Source organism: Sphaeramia orbicularis, chromosome 18 (genome assembly GCF_902148855.1).
Source record: "Sphaeramia orbicularis chromosome 18, fSphaOr1.1, whole genome shotgun sequence".
Lineage (NCBI taxonomy): Eukaryota > Metazoa > Chordata > Actinopteri > Kurtiformes > Apogonidae > Sphaeramia > Sphaeramia orbicularis.
The window spans coordinates 8,884,403-8,909,896 of record NC_043974.1 but is presented as its reverse complement, the minus strand read 5'-3'; the positions used below and the strand labels follow the sequence as shown (position 1 = coordinate 8,909,896).

Below are 25,494 nucleotides of genomic sequence, written 5' to 3'. Positions count from 1 at the left end.
CAGAGAGCCTCAAACCAGCCGAGGAGGTAGATGAGGTCAACAGTTTTGTGTGGAATTTGGCACAATTTCAGGATTTCTTCTTTTATTATTATGAAAAGAGAAAATTGGGAAACCTTTGTCACTGTTTAGCACTCAAACAAAGCTGTTATTTCTACATGTAATGACAATTATAATAGTATAATCGTAGTTATTACTATTACGTTAAATATTATTATTGTAGTTATCATTATTAGTATTAATGGTAGCAGTATTAGTATGAATAGTAGAAATAGGAGTAGTAATTGAATCGAATACAATAATCTTTATTGTCATTGCAAAATACAATTGTACAGTGCAACAAAATTTGGTTTTACATTCTATAAGGTGCTCAAGTACAATACACACATCAATTATACAGCCAAGAATAAAAATCTAAGAATAAAACAGTCAGTAAGTAAAAAGACTTTGTAAGTATAAAAAAAAAACAGTCAAGTAAAAAAACAGCGCACACACACAAAAAGTGAGTCCAAATATGTAGAATGTACATGTACAAGTGACAGCAGAGCTGCCACAACACAGTAGGCAAACTAAGCAATTGCCGAGGGCCCTGAGTTTCTTTTAACAAAAAACTATTTAATAATCCTGATAGTCAAGCACTGCCCCGTAGTTTTGATTTATGAGTGTTACCTTTTTTTCATTGGGAGCTTTGCTTAAATACCTGGCTGTGTCTTCTCACAACGATGTCACAACCTCCAGAGACGAAGGTATGTGCGTTAGTTATTGATGATTTTTATTTTATTGGGTGTATTTTTATTCTTTATTGTGTGCTTCTATTATTCTTCTGTTTCTTACTGTACTTAATGCTGCTGCATTAAAGGAATTTCCCAGTTTGGGATCAATAAAGTATTGATCTAGTCTAATATAATGTCTAATTTGGACTTAAAACTGTAATTACTAGTGGGATTGTACCCGTGGTGCCATTATACGATAGCATGAGAGGCTAAAATCGCCCAGCATACCTCACAACATTTGAATACAGACATAAAATTGTGCCTAGTAGATCGTCAGGTAATGTTTCTATTCATTTGGCGAGTTTGGTGCCGATCGGGCCTGCGAAGGTCTGTGGTGAGCTGGGACCCGGTCTGAGGTGAGCTGGGACCCGGTCTGAGGTGAGCTGGGGCCCTGTTCAAATCACCCAGCATTCCCCACAGCATTTGAACATAAAATTGTGCCTAGTAGATAGTCAGGTAATGTTTCTATGAATTTGGTGAGTTTGGCGGCGATCGGGCCTGTGAAGGCTGAGGAAAATCTGTACAAATGCCCTCCTGTGCTGCAACATCGATCACACATCGATCGGACACAGAACGTGCATTGTAGTAGGATTAGGCTGATCATTATGGTCTTATTCAACGAATCTATCAATCAATCAATTTTATTACAACATTATTACAAACAGTTAAAATTGACAATTCATTTACAAGATACATTTGTAATAGGACACCCCAGAAGCAGTCCTCAGCTTATAAATGGGGGCCCTTAAATATGTGATGAGAGACGCAATTTACATTATAATCTTCAATAAATTAAAATGTTCTAAATAACTACAAACATATTTAAAATATTTGCCTATCTATATAACGATGTTTCATTTCTTTTCCTTTTCCTGAGTTCTATTGTAGTCAGCATATTCCAATATCTCAGATAATTTAATAGTCAGACATAGGGCTTTATCTACATAAATAAAGAGTTTTACATGATTTGCATATCAGCCATGCAGGGTTTAGGGTCAGGCATATTTTTGAGGTAGCCCTGTTTGTTTATGTTTCCTTTTTTTTTGGTTTGGTTCATTAGGCCATATAGAGTTACACTAAGCTAGTGGTTCCCAACCTTTTTTGGCCCATGACCCAATTTTAACATCACAAATTTCTGGCAAACATTCAAAACGAAGCCTTTTTTTTTTTTTTTTTTGGCTAAAATCAATTTATTTTTGATCATATAATAGTTTGCTATACTATGTTGCAAATAAATGTAAATTTTAGATGACATTTAGTCTATATAATGTATATTATAATGGACAGAAGCAGAAAAGCCAGGTGTAGATTACTGCACAAAGTGAGAATTTGATTTTCCTTGGTCAGGATATGTACGGTCAGTCCAGTTTGTATTTACAAGGCTGGCAATTAATACTGAACAAACAAGAACTCATACTATGAATTATGAAAGAGCTGCAGCATCTGAAACCGACCACAATGAACATTTGAAAGATAAACAGTACCACAGAGCTTCAGTTTCAGCTTCAGAGTTTGTCATGTCTTTTATGTATTGGGACTGTCTCTCTCAACTCACCATAGATTTTTTATTAGTAAGTTTGTTTGTTTTTTTTAATCAATTACTAGAAATTTCAGGCGACCCCATTTGAATTCCAAGGCGACCCCACGTGGGGTCCTGACCCCAAGGCTGAAAAACACTGGTTTAGGGTCGGGCATATTTTTGAAGTAGCTCTGTTTATTTTTCCGTTTTTTTTGTTTTGGTTCATTAGGCTGTAAAGGGTTACACTAAGCATAAAGCAGCAACAGTTTTTGCTTAGTAGATCATGGGGAGTCTTTTGAGGTAACCCAAGAGTACTCCAGTTATTCCCACCACCTCTATCGCACCTGCACCAAAATTATCAACAAAGGAAGGTACTCCAGTTGTCTGTGATGATCCTACACTGTGACCAAACCTGAATGATGACAGCACTCAGTGTCAACTGGAGAAAAAAGGACCAGTTCAAATAACGTACTTTGATTTTCCTCGAAATTCAGAAATGCCCCCAAGGAGATTCACAAGAGACAATTAGATGATAACATGAAAAATGGTGAAAAATCCAGAGTCATGTGTCATGTGTATTCAGTGAGAATTTAGTCACCACAAGGGCCCCAATAATCCCTTCTTGCTTTGGGCCCCAAAAGTGACAAGCAGTGGCTCTGAGTGACAGTAATGACTATAGTGTTAAATCTGTTTAAGTAATCTAATCTAATCTAATCTAATCTAATCTAATAAGAAACTAAAATATTTTATCATCTGTCATGCATGTGAAGCATGTGAAATTGAATGGTACAATCAATATAACGTTAAACACAATAAAAGCACATACATACAGATAGATAGATAGATAGATAGATAGATAGATAGATAGATAGATAGATAGATAGATAGATAGATAGATAGATAGATAGATAGATAGATAGATAGATAGATAGATAGATAGATAGATAGATAGATAGATAGATAGATAGATAGATAGATAGATAGATAGATAGATAGATGTGAAAAATGGTGAAAAATCCAGAGGTTGTGTCATATGTATTCAGTGAGAATTTAGTCACCACAAGGGCCCCAATAATCCCTTCTTGCTTTGGGCCCCAAAAGTGACAAGCAGTGGCTCTGAGTGACAGTAATGACTATAGTGTTAAATCTGTTTAAGTAATCTAATCTAATCTAATCTAATAAGAAACTAAAATATTTTATCATCTGTCATGCATGTGAAGCATGTGAAATTGAATGGTACAATCAATATAACGTTAAACACAATAAAAGCACATACATACAGATAGATAGATAGATAGATAGATAGATAGATAGATAGATAGATAGATAGATAGATAGATAGATAGATAGATAGATAGATAGATAGATAGATAGATAGATAGATAGATAGATAGATAGATAGATAGATAGATAGATAGATGTGAAAAATGGTGAAAAATCCAGAGGTTGTGTCATATGTATTCAGTGAGAATTTAGTCACCACTAGGGCCCCAATATTTCCCTTCTTGCTTAGGGCCCTGAAAGTGACAAGTAATGGCTCTGAGTGACAGTAATGACTATAGTGTTAGGTCTTTTTAAGTAATCTAATCCTCATGCTACATAAAAAAAAAAAAAAAAAAAAAAAAAAAAGCTGTAGACAGTAGTACTTGTGTTTCCATAGCAGTATATTTATAGGTTTGACATCTCTGTATCCAAGGTGATATGCTTTTTCATGCAATCCCACATCCCCTTGGTTACGGGATGTGATCAAATAGGAAGCAGCTCCAGTACACAGTGGTATTTCTCTTCCTGACTCGTGCAGACAGATTTCTCTTTAATCCTTCTGTTTGGATGGGGAAACCACTTTAACAACAGACAAAAGTTAATGTCTTAATGTCTGAGGTTGGAAATGAGTTACAAACAGCCCCAGTCAGTCTGTCTGTAGGTCTGTGTGTCCGTCTGTGCGTCATCTCACAAGTAGCGTGAAAAAAAAGAAAAACCCACGCATCTGACGTCAGTGGAATTCCCCTTTTGTCCTGCGTGACTCTGAAAACACCTATAATACGTTTTAAACACATATGGAGATTAAAAGGGTATTTACACTGTTATATAACATTGACTGGGGTAATTATTAGTTATTTTAGGTTTTTGATCGATTCATTATTTAATAGTACGTTCGAGTAAAATCTTCTTTCTTTGTCTGACATAAAAAATATATATATTTATTCTGTCCACAGATGCATGAGGAGTGAGTCCTGGTGCGTGATTTCCCAGACTTTTTACGCAGCGTCTTTACGACCGCCGTGCAAAAGCAGACCAGCCGTACCCGCCCTGCTGCGTGTTTTTTTCCTTTAGTTTCGGTTTTGTCTTTGGGCTTTCCACAGTGGGGATATTATGTCCGTGTGTGGCCCCATCCCCCTTGTTGATTCGTAGCAGCAGCAGAAAATTCATGCGTGATTTGGGCACATTTTGTGCGCATTACGCCATGACTTGAACTTTGGACCCGATAAGGCTGCGCGTTGTTGTTGTTTTTTTTTATGATTGCGGAAGAGTGAAGCGTCCTCTGGAGCAGACTCCTGGAAACGAAACTTTGAAGACGCACACCGATCGACCTCATGTAAGAAAACGACAATGAAAGATGATATTTGTAGTTCTATTCGTTTTTAAACCGTAATCTGGATGTTGTTTTGTCCTGATGAGCGACTGAACTGTGTTTTTTGTAATACCTCCATATCCTTACTTACCAGAAATACATCTTTTACTTTAGTCAGACAAATTGGAGTATATAGGCCTTATTTTGACCGTTGTTTTCCTAATTAACACCACAAATGTAACCGTATTTGTGAGGATTGTAGAATGTCAAGTTTGTATAATATATGTACATATTATTGCAGTCATGTTTCAGAGGAGAGCCATTATTAGGTGCAAAGTGGCAGATGTGCAAAACATGCACACAGATTCATATTGTTTAACCTAAATGTAAAAATGGCAGTAGAATAAGAGAAGAGGTGTGTACTGTACATAGAAACAAACAGATATACTAGATATGAAAGGAAATATTCAGGTGAGGGCTTGCAGTTGCAGTAATATGAATAAATAATTGCAAAACATTCACAGGGATACTTTTACTGTACAGTAGCAACTATAACTATTCTTACTTTAAGTACATTTTGATCATAATACCTTACTTTTGAGTATCAGTATCAGTCTGATATTAGTATTTTTACCTAATTTTAAAAAAAAGTCTCAGTGTTTCCTTCATGTGTATACCAAATAACAGCTTAATATTTATTTCTGAAAAAGCATCCACGGTATTTTCTATTAATCTGGATTGACAAATAGATACTCGGCAACTGATGAGAAATGGAAGTTACAGTAAATGATTTTCCATTAAAAGGAGGAAGATGTTATTGATAATTCATTTATAAATGCATGTTGTAGTAGAGAGTAGAGGTGCAACCATATGTCAGCGTTGCATCAGTAATGGCTGGTATTTGTTGATATCAGCCAGAGGCAGTATCAGCAAAAACAGTGGTAGATACACTGTTGCCCATAAAGTTTTAATAAAACATTTGTACCTCTTCTCAGGAAGTGATTGTGATAATGTGAGTTATTCTTTATAGATAAAGTGTAACTGGGACTCTGTATGGAATCATTAGACCTGGTCAAAGGTGACTGATGTATATAAATAGGAATAAAAAGAGGAATGTGTCTAAAAATGAAATAATTCCAATGTTATGGGCAACAGTGTATATAACTGTCATGTTACATCCAAAGTTTTTTTCTTGTCTGTTTCTTAGTATGTTTGAATCGGTGTTCCTTCAATGTAATGTAATGTGATAAAGGCCTGAAAGACTAAAATATTAACAATTTTTATATTTATAAGGAAGTATTCTGTTAAATAATAGATAGATAACAAAAACAAAATAAACCAAAAGGGGTACATCGGCTTTTGGACATTGTACGTCATTTTAAATATCAGTATCTGCCAAGAATTTGCAATCAGTGCATCCATAGTAAAGAAAGATGATTAATTGGTACCAGTAGGATGTTTTATTTTATCAGTATCAATAGAAATGAACTCCAGTAGTGGCAGATGGTTGGTATTTTTCTTCTCAACTGGAAATACTGACTCAAAAGTAAGCATTACTTAGATGTTTTACTGTTTAGGATTTTTAGTTTGAGTCGATTCCAGATTTATTGCATTGTGTATTGCCTTGACTTGACATACGAGTCAGAAATTGATGTTTTTGTCTGAGAATGTTAAATCGATTTAGCTTTTTCCTGCCCCAAACTATTGTTATTGTTGACTTTTAATAACCCCCTATCAGCTGATCTCTGGCCTCATAACTTTAAAGATAATGGATTGTGTCTTTCCTCTGAGTTGAAACACAGTTGGTATTAAATCCACATACAAACACTATTTTTATGTCATAACCATCAGATATTTTGGCATTGCACTGGGAGCAGTAATTACATATACCCACATTATTATTACATTTTAACTTCAAAGTGGCAAATGACATTACCTGTATTTAAAATCAAACACACTGTTGATGAAATGCCATCTGTCAGAGGGAGTTTACACGGGGTTTTTTTTCACTATGTGTTTTTTTGCAGGATGTTCAACTCTACACCACATATGTAAAGAACAAAGGATGGACACAGAGAGAAGTGATGGAGGAGGAGGAGAGGCAGAGATGGAGGATGAGTTCGCCTGTGCTGGGATGCTTCGGGGGTCTCTGACAAACCTGCACGGCACCGTGGAGCGAATATTTCGGGTGAAGTTTGGGATCGGTGCTGACGAATTGCCTCATGGGAACGACGGGCAGATATGGCTGAAACTCAGAGGGTCGAACAACAGTGTAAAAGCTGCTAAAGTAAGGCCTAGTTTTGGTTTTATGCTACAAGTTTTTATCTTTGTTTCTGTCATTTATTTATCTATATTTTTGGTTTCGGTGTTTCTTGTGTTGTTGAAATAAGGTGGTTCCTGTTGTGACTATATTAGTTTTAGTGCTGTTTCAAGAAAATGACTCATGGAGGGGTTTTAAACGTTGATGAATGTCTGTTGAGTGTCTTTACAAATATGTGGTCAACCTTCTGACACATACTCAGATGCATGCAGAAGGTCTGACAGCATTGAATGAAAATAAAGCTGTAGATGACCGAAAGCTGAACTGTATAATTTTTCAGTTGCTACAGTACTGCAAAAGATAAGAAGTGAAAAGTAAGTCCTCAAATCATAACAAAACAATACAAAGAACTGATCGTACTCTGTCAGTACAGATGTTTGGTTATATATAGTGATGTCCTGATCTGGATTTTTTTGCAATCTGATTTTTTTTGGATTAGTTTTGCCGATACCGATCAGATACCGACTTTTTGCAATAAAATTTTTATTTAAATTTGGAGTCATTATTTATAGGTTATGCTGTTATTTTACTTGAGATCACAACTGGGCTGAATGTGGAACCTGAACTAAAACAAGTATGACACCTTTGACTCTAAATAACCTTAGTATAATTTTTGCGCTTTCCAAATTCATACTGTGGAACAAATTAGAACCTTTGGTGGGCCGTATGTTTGCCACTGCTGTAGCCAGTCTCTGAACAGGTCCATCCAGGGATTATATGGGGTGTGTTCTGCGCCGTACATTAGTGATGCGCACATCAGCGAGTTACCCGCAGGTCGGGTGAGTGAAATAATTCCGCAAAAGCACCTCAGATCTGACTCGTGCATGGCAAATGACATTACCTGGATCTTAAAGTGAAAGTGAAACCTGTAGATAGTATAGTAATATAATTATACATTCATTATGCAGATCTGTATTTCGTCTTCAATTGATGGTTTAAAAACAGAACCTGATGACAGTAATAATGGATTAGATTTCTATTGTGCTTTTTAAGGCACCCAAAGCGCTTTTCATTATTCATTCACTCTCTGGTGGTGTTAAACTACATTTGTAGCCACAGCTGCCCTGGGCCAGGCTGACGGAAGCATGGCTGCCAATTTGCACCAAATGGCCCCTCCAACCACCACCACCAAATAGTCATACACCAGTGTGAGTGACACTGGAGGCAAGGTGGGTGAAGTGTCTTTGCCCAAGGGCACAACAGCACATGACTAGGGCAGAGTGGGATTTGAATTGCCAACCTTTTGGTTATTGAACTCTACCTCCTGAACCATGGCCACCCCAAGTAACTGTGTTTCAATGAAGCAGGTTTTTACCTGTTGTGTTTTACCAGTGATGTGGAAATCCGTCCGTCAAATTTGGATCAGACCACTGTTATTCTAACACTAACTTACCGTAACCTAACACTAAGTCCTGATCCTAATAGAAGTCAAGAACTCACACTTGGAGTCAAAGATGAGTTGAGTCAGCCAGTCTTCAGAGCCTTACATGTGTTTATTCGTAGAACAGAAATTAAACACAAGGAGACAACCCTGGGAGAAGTCTGAATTGGTTTGGAACTTCACTCTGCTTTTAAACCTTTTCGGACTGAGGTTTCCCCACCTCCAGTCCATCCTTCTCTTTTTTATAAACTTTAGGTGTTTTCCACCAGTAGATATTACTTTATGATTTCAACCATGTCCAAAAGCTCTTACTTCTTATTAAAATTATTTTTTGGCAGCACTTTAGATGCCTCCCTCCACAGCCATTTTATTCTCATATACAACATACGGTCACACATGGTGACAAATAATCCATTTAATCCCCCTAGCTTCCGATCTGTCTCCAGTGTATATGACTTCCCTGATTGATTTTATGTAGAGTTTTCAGGTACTCTTGCCAACTTGGCCATTACTGATTTTCTGGGTGCATACTTATGACCACATACAGTATGTCTTCAGTTATGTAGACAACTGTCATCATAATGGTAACAGGAATTCACACCTTCTGTACCGTTGCAATACAATACACAGAGCTCACAGAACATCTTCCACACCAGCATAGTGTCAAACAGGTTCATATCTAGATGTTGACTCCAGTTAAGTGCAGATACAGTATTTAGAAGTGATTAGATTGACACATGTAGCTAAAAATTAAGGAAACAATAAAATGCCAAAAGCAATTTTATTCATCATAAAACATGGTTTGCAGCCCATCTGAACTGGGATTCTTCATAGACATAGACTGATTCAGTAGTTTGGATAATTATGACCAGGTTTACACTGTAATGGTCCATCTCAGATCAATGACAGACGTAGTATTATCTTTGATCTAGCCTGTAGACCCATGGGAATCCACAGGTTCTGGAAGCAGTAGAGTTGATATAATGGGGAGCTGAGCTAAGATAACTGGTGTAACATACAGATTAGAAAACATATAATGGCCCTCATTTAGTTTTGTATTGAAATCAAAACAGAAAGCAATGCTTTCTGTGATGGCCTAAGTACAGGCACTGAATCCAAATGCAGAACTCAGACTCAAAAGGTAAAGTTCAAAAGGTTTATTAGTCACACATAGGTGTAAGAAAAATATGAATGACAAAATCTTGAGGATAATGGGTGGTAACTTCCTCTTCGGATTCGTCCTCCGGACCGAGAACGGCAATCCATCTCCCTGTGCGGCTTTTGGGGTCTTTTTCCCGACTAGGGAAAAGCAAAGGGAGGTCAGGGACGGAAACAGGTCATACACAGGTAGGCTATCAATCAGGCGACAGGACATAAGGACAAGGCAAAAAAAATCACGTACCAGAAATCAGGCGAGGAGATCAGAACCAGGGTATCAGATGAGGCAGACAAAACCGACAGGGAGCAGGCAGTAGGCAAAAACCGGGAAGTCAAAAATGGGTCACAAAACAGGTAATCAAACAGACAGACAAGATCAAAAACGCTGGTAAGAACTACGAGAGTTACAAACTGGCGTCTGACCAGGGGAAGAGACCGAGTTTAAATACACAAAAGGGAGGGAAGACAACTAGACACAGGTGGCACAAATTAGGGCGGAGACAGGTAATCAGGGGAACAGTGAACACGAACAAGGAAGGGAAGTAAAGACGACAGACAAGACACATGAGGGTAAACTTAACAAAATAAAACAGGAAGTGACAAACAAAACATAAAAGACAGACAAAACCAGACTAACGTCTGGCTGCAGGTATGACACTTTCATAGTCACCTTATTTATTTGAAAGGGCTTTACATCATTACTGTATGACTGCATCACATTCACAGGACTTGACTAAACTTACTGATGTAACACACAGATAAAGAAGAAAAGGAATGGCCCTTATTTTGTTTTGTATTGACATCGATGTGAACCATAGACTTTTAAACAGGACTGAACATGACAGTTTGTTGTGACTAACTGCCGCTCTGTGTCCGGATCTGCTGAACTCCAGTCCGTCTGATCAGAGTTTGTGCAGAACAGTCTGTCACTGTGTTATGGCGAGGGGGGTGGTCCAGAGGGGGACATTAACAGGCTGGGTCTGACCGGGGACCAGCAGAGTGGAACCGGGCCACAGTAAGAACCAGACCGACCTTGTTAGTATGTGATCACAGCCAGACCCGGTTCTCCTGTTGTGTCCCAGTGGTTCCATTGATCTGGCTCCAGCCCCCCACCCCCATTTGCAGCTGTGAATGGAGTCGTCTGTGGGCTGCCTATAAGCCCATTGTAAAAACCACTGATAACTCCAAAAGTATTGGTTGTATCTATAAGCTGTTTTGACCTGTCTGATCCTTCACCTAAAATACATAAGAACTCCAAAAGATGGAGGCTAGATCTGTCCAGTATTTCAGTTATAAAGCAGACACACATAAACCCACACACACAGAGGCCACTTGGCTTTTATAACATAGATGAGGATTGTCGTGGAGGCGTAAACGACAAAGAAATTTGTGGAGAATGGATTGGTTGTCAATCAAGCCTTCCTTTATCGTGCACAAGTGAGAAACTGACAGACGAAGCTTCGCCCTCTCTCTGAAGTCAGTTCTGACCCGTCCAGGAATCAGTGTTGTAGAAGATGACTGTGTTTCCACGGTAACTACGGAACCTCTGAACATCCAAATGGGTGATATCTGATGACCATGAAAAGATGACAAACCACATTTTACACCAATAATTTACATGTATTGATAGGATTAGTGAATCAACAAGTATTAATCATTTTATATCAGTAGATGTTTTGGGTTGATGGTGGAAGTTTGGGTCTTTATGGGTTAGCAAAGTGATAACATGTTTCTAAGGGCCTGATTTACTAAAGCTTTGAGCGTGTAGAAATGTGCACAAACTTGACTGCGCACGCAAAAACACATTGAAGCTTATCTGCTAACAGGATTCTAGCGCTGCACACACAGACACACAAACACAGTGTTGTGACTGGACTCCTGAACCCGCTATATAAGCAGATGTTTGTTTTGGGTTTTTTTTTTTATCATGCCCACAGACTTAAATGTTTTCATTCACCATACAGAGTGACATAAAGACAGAAGGTATTTATTTCACTAATAACACACTTCACCACTGATAAACAGCAACAGAAAAATACCTATTCACCCCTCTATGTGGAAAAAGAACAACTTCATATTTATAAGTGCTGGGATATCCCAGAGCAATTTTTACAGCACACTGTCTCCATGACGACAACCAGTAGCACATGCAAAATCCTCATTTAAATAGGGCAGTCTCCAAGACTTTGCGCCTGTTGTCATTTACGCAGGCAATCTTTGTTGACCCCTGACACGCAAATCAATAGCACACGCATATTTTAGCACGAGCAAGCACATTTGTGCCCGTTATTTGCAGTCTTAGTAAATCAGGCCCTAAATGTCATCTCTGAAATAGATCTGAATACTTCAACCTATTAATTTTCATACACTCTGTTTTGTTTTCTAATTCTGTTTTTATGTTTGTGTAAAATCGGTTAAAATTAAATGATCACTGTCAGCAAAATTATTAAATTCCAAGTCTAGCAGAGATAATTTAATATGTTTTTTACAGTACACTATTATTACTTCCATTAATTCAAGTGTTTTTCCATCTTGTAGTTGTTTGTGAAAGGCTTCGTGAACCAGGAGGAACAGCAGGAGGTTTCTTATCCCGAGGTCCTTCTCTGTGTGTTCTGTGGAGCCAGAGGGCTGTTCCTGGACTGCCTGATAAAAAACACCTCCGCCCATATAGTGGTGAGTATTTGATGTGTCCTTTGATACGGCTGCATTAGTCATTTCAGTTTTTTATAAATCACTTTAATCGGTGTATGTTAGAGGTCATCAACACCCAGTTAGTTTTTAAATTTTTAAATTTTATGTTCTTATCCTGGTTTTTATCCCAGATTGTTTCTATTTTATCTTTTCTGGTTTTTATGGTGTTTTATTGCATCTGGTTTTTATTTATTGGATCTTATTTATTTTATTCTTTTACTTATCCATGCTGCTATACAGATGAATGGTGGAACACTGAGCACTTTTTATCCTGTCTTTTTGTCCTGCCTGTAAGCGTGATCAAGTACCTGTCTTGCATGTTTAATGTAAGTGTTGTTGTAATGTCATGGCAATCACCTAGACTGCAAAACAAATCTACCTACGGGTATAAATAAAGTAACCTTGACCTTGACCTTGAGTTACAGTATTATTAACAGAGTGAATACAGTCATACGTTTGAGAGACACTGACACAAACCTTATTGTCAAGTTCATTCTTCTGTTCTGTACATTCCCCCCATTTTCTAATTTTTCTGTCATTTTTAAAAATATAATAGTAATTAGATCGATTGGAGCAGCTTTAATCCTCATAGGTTTTTTTACTGCCTGATACATTATTTTAATATGTAGTATTTGTCATATCATTTACCATAAACAACTTTTTTTTTTTAACATTTCCAGAAATCATCTGAGTGACCTGCATTGTGGCTTAAATGTTATTTTTGCTCTAATGAACAATCATTTTAATCAAACTTTACATTCTATCTATCTATCTATCTACAAAATAGAAAAATGTTTAAATTTCCACACAACTGTTGAAAAAGCATCATTTCTGACCACTTGATATTGACTAATAATGTAATATTTTTTTGCTGACAAGAAATTACATTATTAGACAATATCACTGTTGGGTCATTACCTATAGATTTGTCATAACACCCACATAACTATTGTTTTTTGACTGGGATTTTTTTTAATATCAGTTATTAACATGCTTTCTAAAACATAAGTAAGAAGCTCAGCGGAAATTTTATTACTTCAACTTTTTCTTTCACCCTTCCAAACCTATTATTGCGTAATGTTGTAGAAATTATTAGAGTTAGAGTCATGATTCTAATGTAACAAGATGTAGGAAATAAGATGAGAAGTAAATAGGAGCTTGGTTTTGCCTAACAGTGGAACTGTAATTATTATTCGATGAATTAAGTCAAAATAAAAATAGCAACCATACAGTTAATGAGTTAATCACAGTGGGTGGAATACATTTTATAGAAAGAAGCCAATTTTCTGATTTCAATGTCTTTTATTTTAATATTTTCTGATGTCTTTACTCCTCTGTGGCAGTAGCCATAATATCTACCAAGACATTTGAGGCTCATTGGATTTTATAAACCAAACTGCTGATCAAATAACCAAGGGAAAAAAAAAGGAGTAGACATTTTTTGCAGCAGACATGACACCTCACTCCCATCTCCTGTATCTGGCCTCTTCCCACCTCTCTATAAAACTCCCCATAAGAGGAAAACCAATCAGACGTGGTTGGTTGGAAAGAAGTTATTAGTCAAAGACATTCCACAGTCATGGACGAAGACAGGTCATAAAACGCAGACTGTGAACTCACACTGACCTCCTATAGTCTGTGCATAATGTGTTATGCATGGTAATGGTATTATAACAAATCCTTATCAGATTTATGAAAAAGCAGTATTACTCTGGTCAGGATTTGTGCATATTAGCACTTTGTGATATGAGTATAGTCTCATATCCTAACTGCACAAGTCCTATTTTCTTCAGGTCATAGCCAATAGTCAAGTGTGAAGCAGCAGTGTTAGGAGAGTAAAGATACGCAGATAACACAATTTGGCTAAAAATATGACTTAAGCAAGTACATAATGAGGCTAACGATAGGTTAATATAAGTTATCTCATTTCCAGATATCTATACATATCACAATATAACACATTTTCTTTAAATCCAATGAGTAAATGATGTATGAATAAAATTGTCGTGGAAAGGCCATTTTTTATTAATACATTACTGTATGTGTGGTTAGGACCCAAATGCAGCACAGTTGTTTGTAGTTTAGAGGTATAGATTCATTTAAGAGAAGGTTTTAATGTGGAGGGCAGACAAAAGCTCAATTGTAGAGTGAGAGTCTTGGACACTGGTAGAATTCTGGAACAGTGTAACTCGGGTGCGCTGCCAGGACTCGAACCCAGGGCTCAGATGTGACCACTGCTGTTGATACCACTAGGCCAAATGGATGGAAGTACTGGGTCAGGGGCTCACCTTGGAACAGCTGTGTCTGCTTGGTGAAATGCCACGTAGTCACAGACATAAGGCTCAGGAAATCCAACAATCCAGAATCATGGTCACGGACAGTAAGGGTTACTGGGGCTGAGGCAAAGAAACGAGGTTGGGCCAGGCAGAGTCAAAACCAGGAAAATCCAGACTCACTGAACTCTGGGTTACTGACAGAAAACAGGTCAGGTTACCAGGGCTGAGGCGAAGAGAGGGGGTCAAAATCAAGCAAGATTGGAAACAGGAAAGAAGGTTTGGGATGAATGATGGAAAGTCTGGCAGGAAACGAGGACAATCTGGCAATGGGTGGATGAGCCTATGCTGCATAAACACTGGTCTGCTGATTAGGCACAGCTGGGAGAGACAGGTGGAATGGGTTTGGCTGATTAGGTATGGAATGGTGAGGGAGAGGACAGCAGCAGGGAGTCCCAGGTGAAACCAATGTTGCTGACGAGGTGGCAGGGTCAGGGAGGAGACAGCAGAGAAGTAAACTGTGACAACTGTCAGTTATAAATAGGCTCTATGCACAGCTCCACTACTTCCTGAACTTCAGGCACCTCCTTTCCTGTCTTTCATTATTGGACTCACTGATTAATCTAGGTGTGCCTGACCGCAGTAGGGTGCAGTGGTACATGTTGTAGTATCGTATCGTTCGGTATGCCCCTCATGGTTCGGTACGAGCATGTACCGTGGTACGGCTCATTTGTCATTTTCAAAGACACTTCCGGACTATTCGCGTTTATATTACTGCTGTGCAAGACAACTGACTTATGGAATTCTACTGTTATTGGTTGGAGCTCAGCTAGAGCATTACATGCAGAGCTGGACACAGTGCACGGCGGACCCCAGCCCGAGCCAGAAACGGCGCGAGCTGGACACGGCACAAGCCGGACACGGTGCGAGCCATGAGCCGGAAGCAAGTCGGACGTGGAGCACAGCCCTTCCAACTACCCTTCCCAATATTAACATTAGTATCCACATTAGTAAAACCTCCTTTGTTGTCGCCATGTTTGTTATTATTGACTTCCTTCTTCTCAAAAAACTTTACTCTTCTTCATGGTATTCGCCCTGTATGGTAATAAAGAGTGGCGCCCTTTGGTGGATTGATTGAGAAACGCTCATTCCAATGTACAGGAGACATGGAAGTATGAAGACACACATGACAATGACACATGACAATGTTAGAAACTCATAAATCTATTTACGTACGTAAAGGAACATAAATGAGCCTTAAGGCTCTCCATCAGCTCCCAGTTATGTTTCAGTACACAGCCGTGCTCTGCGTCCAAACCGTACTGAACCATGACTCAAGAACCGCAATACACACCAAACCGTGGTTAACCTGTAGTGTTGCATTCCTGGTAGTCACAACAAGAAGTAGCAGACACACCTGGATTAATCAGTGTGTCCACTAATGAAAGGTGTCCAGAGAAAAAAAATGTTAAGCATGAAGAAAAAAAGCTTGTGACTAAATCAAAAAAAAAGCAACATATAGGGTTTAATGTTTAACAGCTGACATTATGTGTAATCATGAGACACATTGTTACATCACACAGTCATAGTGTACATATAGTACAGTCATATTTGATGCTGTTCTTTTTGACAGTTTCCTGCTCTTAAAGACCATATTACACAACATGTCTCCCTTTTTGGCTGCAGTATAATGCCATGTGCTTTGAGCCATGTGGTGTCTTTAGTGAAAAACAAGCTCACCCAGGACATTTCTTAAAATCTTGCCAACCCGAAAACAGCAGTGAATCCAAAGCCACCAGAACAAATAGACAGTAAATATCACTATAAAATATCTCAGTCATGAAGGAAAATCCCTGACGCAGCCTACTAGTTCAGCACTTTGTATTTACTTGCGTAGCCTGACAGCAGTGTCACCATCAGGTACCTGAGGCTCTTTGTCATGTTGATATTTTAATACTAATATGTTCTGTTTGGTTGTGAATATATCATGCTTGTCTCTGTTTTTCTTTAACCCTCAAAGTCTCCGAGCAGTGTTTCAGACCTCTGCTTTTCATGTATTTATTATGTTTTTCTATAAATTTTACATCAGTCGGCATCAGATGTGAAGTTTCATCTGGCTCTTTTTAAGTCCACTTTTTACATTTTCTTCATCTGAGGATGGATCGTTTTAAAATTTCTAATAAATAAACAAGTAAAAATAAGATGTTTTTACCATGAGCTCTGGCAGAACCTCAAGAACTTTGTGTTTTCAGCCTCCAAATGATTTTTTAGTTTTCGTCCACATAGGCAACTTAAAACCTTTTATTCTAGTATTATTGTGGCTGTTTTTTCAGGGTATTTATTATTATTCATTAACTGACTGTACACGTGTTCAAAAATAGATATTATTAATTAAATGCAAAGAGTGACATAAATCTTTTCTTTTTTTTCATAAATTATATACATTTTCTATGGAGCTTCTAAAGATCCAAATGATATCAAATGATGAGGACATTGATATGACTACAGTAAAACACATGATCACTTTTGGCATTTGAGGGTTAAAATACTCTTTTAATATCCAATATCTCTGCAAAAATAGATAGAGAATTAGGTATCTCATTTTGACACAATTTTATTTTATGGTTATTATGAACTGCACAATTTCTAGGGCAAATTCTGTAAAGCCACAATTTCAGCAACTGGTTTTGTTTTTATGATGATGATTTAGATAATAGAAACTCTACAGAATTAATAGGATTCTTCATAGTTTGATGCAGCTAAATGTCAGCAAATAGTTGCTCGGGTTTTAGATTAATGCCATTCTGTTTTCCTTTCTAAACCAGGTCAGGTCTCCGGGATTCCTCCTCATATCAGGTCTTACCGAGCCCGTTGTGCGAGCCTGCTCCCTTATAACAGACCTGGTAGAGAGGTATAAAGGCACTCAGGCAAGACGCTCTGAGGTGGTAGACAGAGGACCAGGGGAGTCCCTTGATTCACGCCGTGCCTTTAAAACTCTAGTGGAGGACTTGGAGGACCGGCACACTCTGGACCTTCTGGTGTTGCCAGGGCCTGTCAAAGAAATCCTGTTGGATTTAGTCAAAGATTCTGGACTTGGAGAAAGCCCAAACCCTGCCCTAGCAGAGGGAGACACAGGAAGCAGATTACACGGAGAAGTGGAGGATAGGTGGGTGAAACCGTACACACTTCCAGAGGAAAACAGAACTAGTGATGAGTGGGTTGAAGGTATGACTGCGGGATCAGGGGAGGACATCTCTGCCAAGGACTCTTTCTTCAATGCTCTTTCTGCTTCTTCAAGTGCCAGAGGGAGGGCAGAAGGTGCTGAAGGAAGACACATACAATCTCCACAGGAAGTGGGTGAAGAAGGGCAGCCAGAGGAGGGGGGAGCTGTAGGTACAAAGGAGAAAGAAGAAGAACAGGAGCTACAGGTATCAGGTGTAAACAAGGAGTTCTGGCTCTTGTTGAAGTTCTTCACAGCCATGGGCTATTCAGAGGATGTCGTTAAACGTGTCCTAGCCCGAACAGGACCGAAAGAGGCTTCGCAAATACTCGACTTAGTTCAACAGGAACAAGATCGAACTGACAGGGAGCAGATGCAAGAAGCACTGAAGAAGCAAGAGCAGAAAAATCTAGATGGTGTCGGTGAGAGGAATCGACCCTGTGAGACGGAGCATAGAGAGGATGAAGGAGCAGCAGGAACACACAGGGAGGTGAGCAACATCCATGAAGGTCTGGGAAATGGAGCAACAGGAAGCACAGGGCACTTTGAAGGAGAAGGCAGGACAGAGTTAAAAGACAGAGAACACGAGGAAGACTTTGTCCTAGGAGTGTTGAAGAAAGCTGCGGCCAGTTGTGGGTACACGGAACAGAAAGTGACCGAAGTCTACAGCATGCTGCCCGATCGATCCACTCACCAGCTCCTCCTAGAGCTGCAGAAGGAGGGGGGCAGAGATGTGGACTTTTCTAACGAGGGTCCAAGAGAGATGGATGACGTGGTGTTGGAAAAAGAAGGACAGAAAGCTGGACTCTTGGTGGAGGACAAATCAAGAGAAGAAACTGAGATTCCAGCGAGGACATACACGGCTGCAGAAAAGAGAGACGTAGATAACAAAAAAGGTTTAAAAGAGCCAAAGGTAACTCCACCTGTTGTAGAAGCAGACACATTTCTGTGGATTGATAAGCCCCAGCAGCAGCTGACAAATCAGTTCATCCAGCAGCCAAAGAAAAACCTAGCTTTAACATCAGGAAGTCGACGCCAGCAACCTCTACCTGATGTCAGAGGGCCACCAATGTCCACGTATACCTCATCCCTTGACACTCCACTTTCCAATTTCCAGTCCAACAGACAACATGCCCATATAAAACCCCAGCTGACCCACTCTTTAAAGCAAGTGCACCAAGCCTCTCAACCTCCCGTCTCCACCAGGAATGACTCATCTCCCACTAGATCGAGGGATAGAAGGGGTTTCCTGTCGGCTTCCTCAGTGGTGGTCACAGGGGAGCAGCGATTCCTGGAGGGTCTGCAGGCGCCCTTTGACCTGCAGCTCACTGACAAACCTGGAGACCCGAAGCTGAGGACGATCATCATTGACGGGAGCAACGTAGCCATGAGGTAGGACAGGGGAAAAAAACACAACAAACCCATGAAATATATCTTTAATCACACATTACTTACTGAGGATTCTTTTTATTTCTGTGAACATTTTGCTTTTGTGTTTTCCAGTTGCTTTTTGAGGGAAGCACACAGGCAGATTTGATATTTGAGAAATAATTTACCCACTGTTTGGGATTTCCATGTTCCTTTCACTTGGAAAAATCATATTTTGTAAAAGAAAGCAGGTTCATGTGGATGATATATAACACTTTGTTAAAAGATGCTTAAAAAGACAATACAACCAAGCCTGTCATATGAGAAATTGTGACTCCTTTTGCAACTACATTTATACAGTTAAAGTTTCTGCTTATAAGATTCAAACATGTAATTATGTAAAGTTTGTTTTGGAGTCTGTTTTTTCTTGGGAGTTGTTCTTATGTTAACATTAGTGGACTGGATATTTAAACTAACAGTGTGTTGTGTATGTGTATTATGTGAAGTTATAGCCCCTTTACAGCTGCAACAGTGTATAACGCTACATACACATTAAACAGTTGATGGACATGCATTAGGTTCATTTCAATAAACTCTTTTTATATACTTTTTTATCAGTGGATGAAAATTCCTGGGTAGAAACGCTGAAAATCTGAGGAATACTTGATATTTCTGAAAAAAATAAAAAGCTTTGGAGAGGTGGAAAAACAGCTGAATTGATGAAAGGTCAATGTAAACCATGTGCAAGTTGCAGTGTTCACTTAAGTAATACAAGAAACAAAACTATAGCAAATTCTGGGAGGACCTTATAGTACATTTGAATGAAAAGCCAACTCCTAAAAAGCTTGAGAACAAGTGGGAGGATTTTCGTAAAAAATCTCACCTAGAACATCTACCTAGAAATCAATGTATAATGGCTGTTACTGTGGATATATACAACTATGCGTAGTCATTAGGTTAGTACTGGAGTTAACCAGTCAATAGTCACTTTTCCATTGACCCTCAAATTGCATGAATATAACTTGCACATAAAAATTTACCTAATGGAAATTGACAGTTTCGCCAAAACTCGTTTTTTGATTAAAAGTTTTGCGCTGGTAAGAAGGGTTTTTTCCGGCATGGCACAATTATCATGCAGAACTGCAATGGAAAGACCTTTTTTTGCAAACAGTCACGTGAATAAAAAATAAATAAATAAAAATAATGGGCGATATGGTGGTGCAGTGGATAGCACTCGTGCCTCACAGCAAGAAGGTCCTGGATTCGATTCCAACACCAGTCCATGTGATGGGGGTGGGACCTTTCTGTGTGGAGTTTGCATGTTCTCCCTGTGTCTGCGTGGGTTCTCTCCGGGTACTCCGGCTTACCCCCACCATCCAAAGACATGCACTGATAGGTTAACTGGTTAATCTAAATTGCCCATAGGTGTGAATGTGAAAGTGATTGTTTGTCTCTATATGTCAGCCCTGCGATGAACTGGCGACTTGTCCAGGGTGTACCCTGCCTTCCCCCCTATGTAGCTGGGATAGGCTCCAAGCGACCCCCGTGACCCTAGTGAGGATAAAAGTGGGTTCAGAAAATGAATGAATGAATGGATTAAAAAAAAAGAAACGGATATTGACGGATGTTACAACAAGAGAAGAGGAGGAGTTTTAAAAGAAACATGGCGCGGTATGTGTGGACACACCAGGAAACCAAATCATTTTTCAATTACTACAGGATAGAGGGGTAATATATAATAATAATAATGAATATATCTGTAAATCAACATAATATTTATGTTCGTCGCCATGTTTATGGAATGTGTTCCTCTGTCATCTCAGGATAATAAATAAACAAATCATCGCATTTGTGATTTAATGGAAAACCGACATTACACACTTCTGTTTTTTTGACATTTAGTAAATATCGGTAAGGTTTTGCGCATATGTCCAATGGAAAAACGACTAATGACCAGGTCCCAGCATTAAACAGAAACTTCACACAAACACGCATGAATCTTCCATAGTGCACCTTTTAATGTCAAAATACATTTGGGTGGATATTAGAAGTGCCTCGATTGGTCTGTTTTTTTAGGCTAATTTTCCAATCCTTATGACAATAAACTATAGAAAAGAGGGTACAGCCATAGAGTTCTACACACAGACACTTCACTGGCCATTCGGTTATACTTCCTAAAAAGTGACAATGTTTGTTATAGAAACTTCCTCTTGTACCCCACAGAGATTATAAAAAATAACTAATTGAAACTGAAGAAAATCAAGAAAAAAAACAGCTCCTCTTTTGACATGAATGTATTTATACAATAATGTGACCCTGTCTAATATGGCAGATACATTGATGTATCATAGCAACAGGCTAAAACAACTGATGTGATGTCAGTGTACAGACTGTATGAAAGTAGATACAACAAGATGGCATCATTAAAAAGTGCATTTCAGTCCTCAAATAGCAGAAATTACATTTGTGACTTTTATACAGCTGAATGGAGAAGTGTCTAATTGTTTTGCAGAAAGGATTTGGTTACTTAAAATATTCACAATTAAGTTATTATATAAAGATTATAACAAACTTAATTACAACTTAAAACTTTTTTTTAAATCTCTTTACATTTTACTTATTTTCACCTTTTTAATGTTTTTAGTTAGAGATTTTTTTTTTTTTTTTTTTTCATTTTTCAATACCGCTCAATAGGCTGGTGCTTTATAAATATGTCCTTTTTTCTTGTTCTGTATGTTCTTCAGTCATGGTTTGGGTCATTTCTTCTCATGTCGAGGAATCGCTCTGGCCGTGCAGCATTTCTGGGATAGAGGGCATCGTCATATCAGCACTCTGCTGCCACAGTGGAGACAGAAGAGTGACCCCCGCATTAAAGGTAGGACTTCATGTTCCTCTGTTGGAATTACTCCTACTCTGACATAAGCCTTATTCTCAGGGATTAGTAGACCCTGGAGACTGTGGTTTTTAGACGTTACACAGGAAAGCAAACTTTGACATCATCTCAGATATGATGCAAAGACTCATTATATGCTGCCACATATCAACCATTGACCCTGATGAAAGATAGAAAAATGTGTATAACCACACATTACCATAAATATCAGACATTTCATCATATTTGGAGATTTTGTTTTCCACATTAATTTGAGTTTGCCCATTCAGTGAAGTGACATGAACATCTTTAATTCATAATTGTCAGCACAGTCTCCTTAATTCTTGATCAGGAAAAGCAGAAAATCAGAGCAAAAGAAAAAAAATCACACCGATGTCAATTTGCATGGGACTATTATCACAGGACAACTGTTTATTGTAGATTCACACAGGGTTAAGATCACAGAGGACCTCCATATTTATTACACATTACCAGAGGTCACCAGGTTAAAACAACCCAAGAAAATATCTATAATATAGGATTTCTGGTAGAGTGCAGAGCATTTAGACACATTAAAAACACATTAGATAAACACAAACAATAATAAAAGCTGGAATTTTGTTCAATAACTATATACCAGGTCTCACATATTAGAAACTAAGAATTCATCCACTTCTTTATAACACCTAAAATAAAAAGTATGCTGCAATAGCAAGAGGGAATAAAGCCGTTTCCGTGTTTGTTGCCGCTGTGGCCATCATGCAGCTGTGTGAAGCTCCACTTCCCACAATACACATCGCAACAAATTTCCAAAAATGCCCAACTGACCTACTGGCCCCTATTTGTAAACAAATGGTTTGTTTATGGTGGAGTCCACTTTGAAATTGTTTACCGTGAGGGAAGATATTCAGGTGAGTAATCACGGAAAGACTTACGGATTTGTTATTCTTAGGCTATGACTTGGGTTTTACAAATTTGATGAAAAACTGGTGATGAAAGTAATTCGCAGCTTAAAGTTTTACTAGGAGCAAGTAAGAAAGCTGTCACTAGGAACTGGTTTAATAATAATGTGAACACAGCAAAGTCAGATCAGTGGCTGGAAAGTATTTAAGCCATTCTTGTTGTGGAAAAGTTCACTTAAAACTGAGAAAATAGGGGACATTTTCAACAAAAACTGGAAAAAAGTGACACAGACCGTTTAATTGGAACTATACACTATACATACATGAATTGCACCCAACTGGATATATATATTAGTATATATACTTAAGCAACAAAAAAAGAAATGTTTTGCAAGTTTAATGCATGATACTGTAAAAGCTGTGTCATTTATTCACACTTGAACTGAAGGAGAGAAGAAGAATGAGCCTGGATGTTCTAGAGTACAGGTGTCAAACATATAGCCCACTGGCCAGAACTGGCCCACCAAAGGGTCCAGGGCGGCCCGTGGGATGAATGTGTGAGATGCAAAAATTACACTGAACATATTAACAATCAAGGATGTGAAAATCATTTGATTTCAGGGCCCACATGCAGAACAATATAATCTCAAGTGGGTCAGACCAGTAAAATACTATCATTATAATGTATAAATAATGACAACTCCAAATTTTTCTCTTTGTTTTAGTGCCAGAAAGTAAAACTACATGAAATTGTTTACATTTACAAACTGTCCTTTCACAAACAATGTGGAAAAACAAATTCGAACAACCTGAAATGTCTTAAGAGAAGTAAGTGCAGTTTTAACAATACTTTGCCTGTTACTAAATGTTTTGTGTATTTGTAGATCCACTGTGATCTGTAAATTGTAATACATTTGTGTAAATGATAGGTTAAAGCATGATGTGATGTGACGTCTTTAACCACTTATCTGGGTCCAGGTCGCAGGGGCAGCAGCCTCAGCAAAGAAGCCCAGACAGCCCACTCCCCAGCCACTTCCACCAGCTCTTCTGGAGGAATCCCGAGGCTTTCCCAGGCCAGTCGAGAGATATAATCCCTCCAGTGTCTCCTGGGTCAGCCCACGAGCTCTCATCCTGGACGGACATGCCCAAAACACCTCCCCAGGGAGGTTTTCGGGAGGCATCCTCACTAGATGCCCAGCCCACCACAACTGGCTCTTCTCGAGATGGAGGAGCAGCGGCTCTACTCTGAGTCCCTCCTAGATGTCCAAGCTCCTCATCTTATCTCTAAGGCTGAGCCCATCCACCCTGCAAAGGAAACTCCTTTCGGCCGCATGTACCTGCAACCTCATTCTTTCGGTCATTACCCAGAGTTCATGACCATAGGTGAAATCGACCAGTAAATTGAGAGCTTCGCCTTTCAGCTTAGCTCCCTCTTCACCACAACGGACCAGTTTAGCGCCCGCATCACTGCAGATGCTGCCCCGATCCACATGTCGATCTCCCGCACCATTTTACTGGTCTGGCCCACTTAAGATCGTACTGGGCTGAATGTGGAACCTGAACTAACATGGTGTTGTTTGTTCCTCTTCTTCCAGAGAAACACTATCTGACCGAGCTGCAGAAGTTGGGTCTGCTCTCCTACACTCCCTCCAGGGAAGTTCAGGGCAAGAGGATCAGCTCATATGACGACAGGTACATAAATAATACACACTGTGCTACAGTTTTATACACAGGTTGGAAGTAACAGAAGAAAATATCACTGTACTGTAGCAGAGTTTTAAGGTTTCTGCGCTGTACTGTCGTATTGACGCCTAAACTTTGACTCAAATATCATAAATATGTTAATCTCTAAAACACAGTCAGGAGATTGATAATGATAATGAAGGTGACAACAGTTATTCTTCTTCTGATTGTTGTTGTTATTAGATATTAGACATTAGACTTGCAATGTTACATTAATGCAGCCAATTCAAGGACTTTTAACTGTAGTGGCTCATTTTCAGAAGTGTGATTAGGCTTTAAAAAAAACAACAACACTAAACCAAACATAAAGACTACAAATATGCAAAAACATCAAAAGTTAAAGTTAATAAAAGAAAGACATGATGACACTTAAGATCAGTGGAAAGTAACTGTTCAGTGTTCATAGGTTTGTCTCTGTTTTAGCCATAGTTTTGCTATAGTATTAAAAACCTATAAGTTAGTTGTACGTATTCCAAATCTGAGGACCTTTAACTGCAATTATAATATTCCAATAAAATTCAGTTTACTTTTTTATTTTGGGGTAGTTGACTGTATTTGATAGACTAAGTAGAAATAGACAGGAAATGGAGGGAATCACATGCAGCCAGCAGGTTGGAACTGAACCTGGGTCCCTGCAGTAGGATCTTAGTCTCTGTGGGATGTAACAAGCAAGCCAAGATAAATTCAGTTTATTAAAAAAAATTA

The 25,494-nt window shown here is 38.7% G+C and overlaps 1 protein-coding gene across 2 annotated transcripts in view; it reads left to right on the top strand.

The window, feature by feature from the left end:
* The first annotated feature begins 4,609 nt into the window (after nucleotides 1–4,609).
* khnyn (KH and NYN domain containing) overlaps nucleotides 4,610–25,494 on the top strand; it is a 33,882-nt gene continuing 12,997 nt past the window's right edge. The window contains exons 1-6 of one of the 2 annotated variants that reach the window (XM_030162633.1): nucleotides 4,610–4,885; nucleotides 6,889–7,148; nucleotides 12,259–12,393; nucleotides 17,510–19,296; nucleotides 22,017–22,147; nucleotides 24,642–24,738. In XM_030162633.1, coding sequence (XP_030018493.1) covers nucleotides 6,927–7,148; nucleotides 12,259–12,393; nucleotides 17,510–19,296; nucleotides 22,017–22,147; nucleotides 24,642–24,738 — 2,372 coding nt within the window. In that variant the 5' untranslated portion in view covers nucleotides 4,610–4,885; nucleotides 6,889–6,926. Of the gene's footprint in view, nucleotides 4,886–6,877; nucleotides 7,149–12,258; nucleotides 12,394–17,509; nucleotides 19,297–22,016; nucleotides 22,148–24,641; nucleotides 24,739–25,494 lie in introns of both variants that reach the window. The other variant, XM_030162632.1, reaches the window with a different exon arrangement.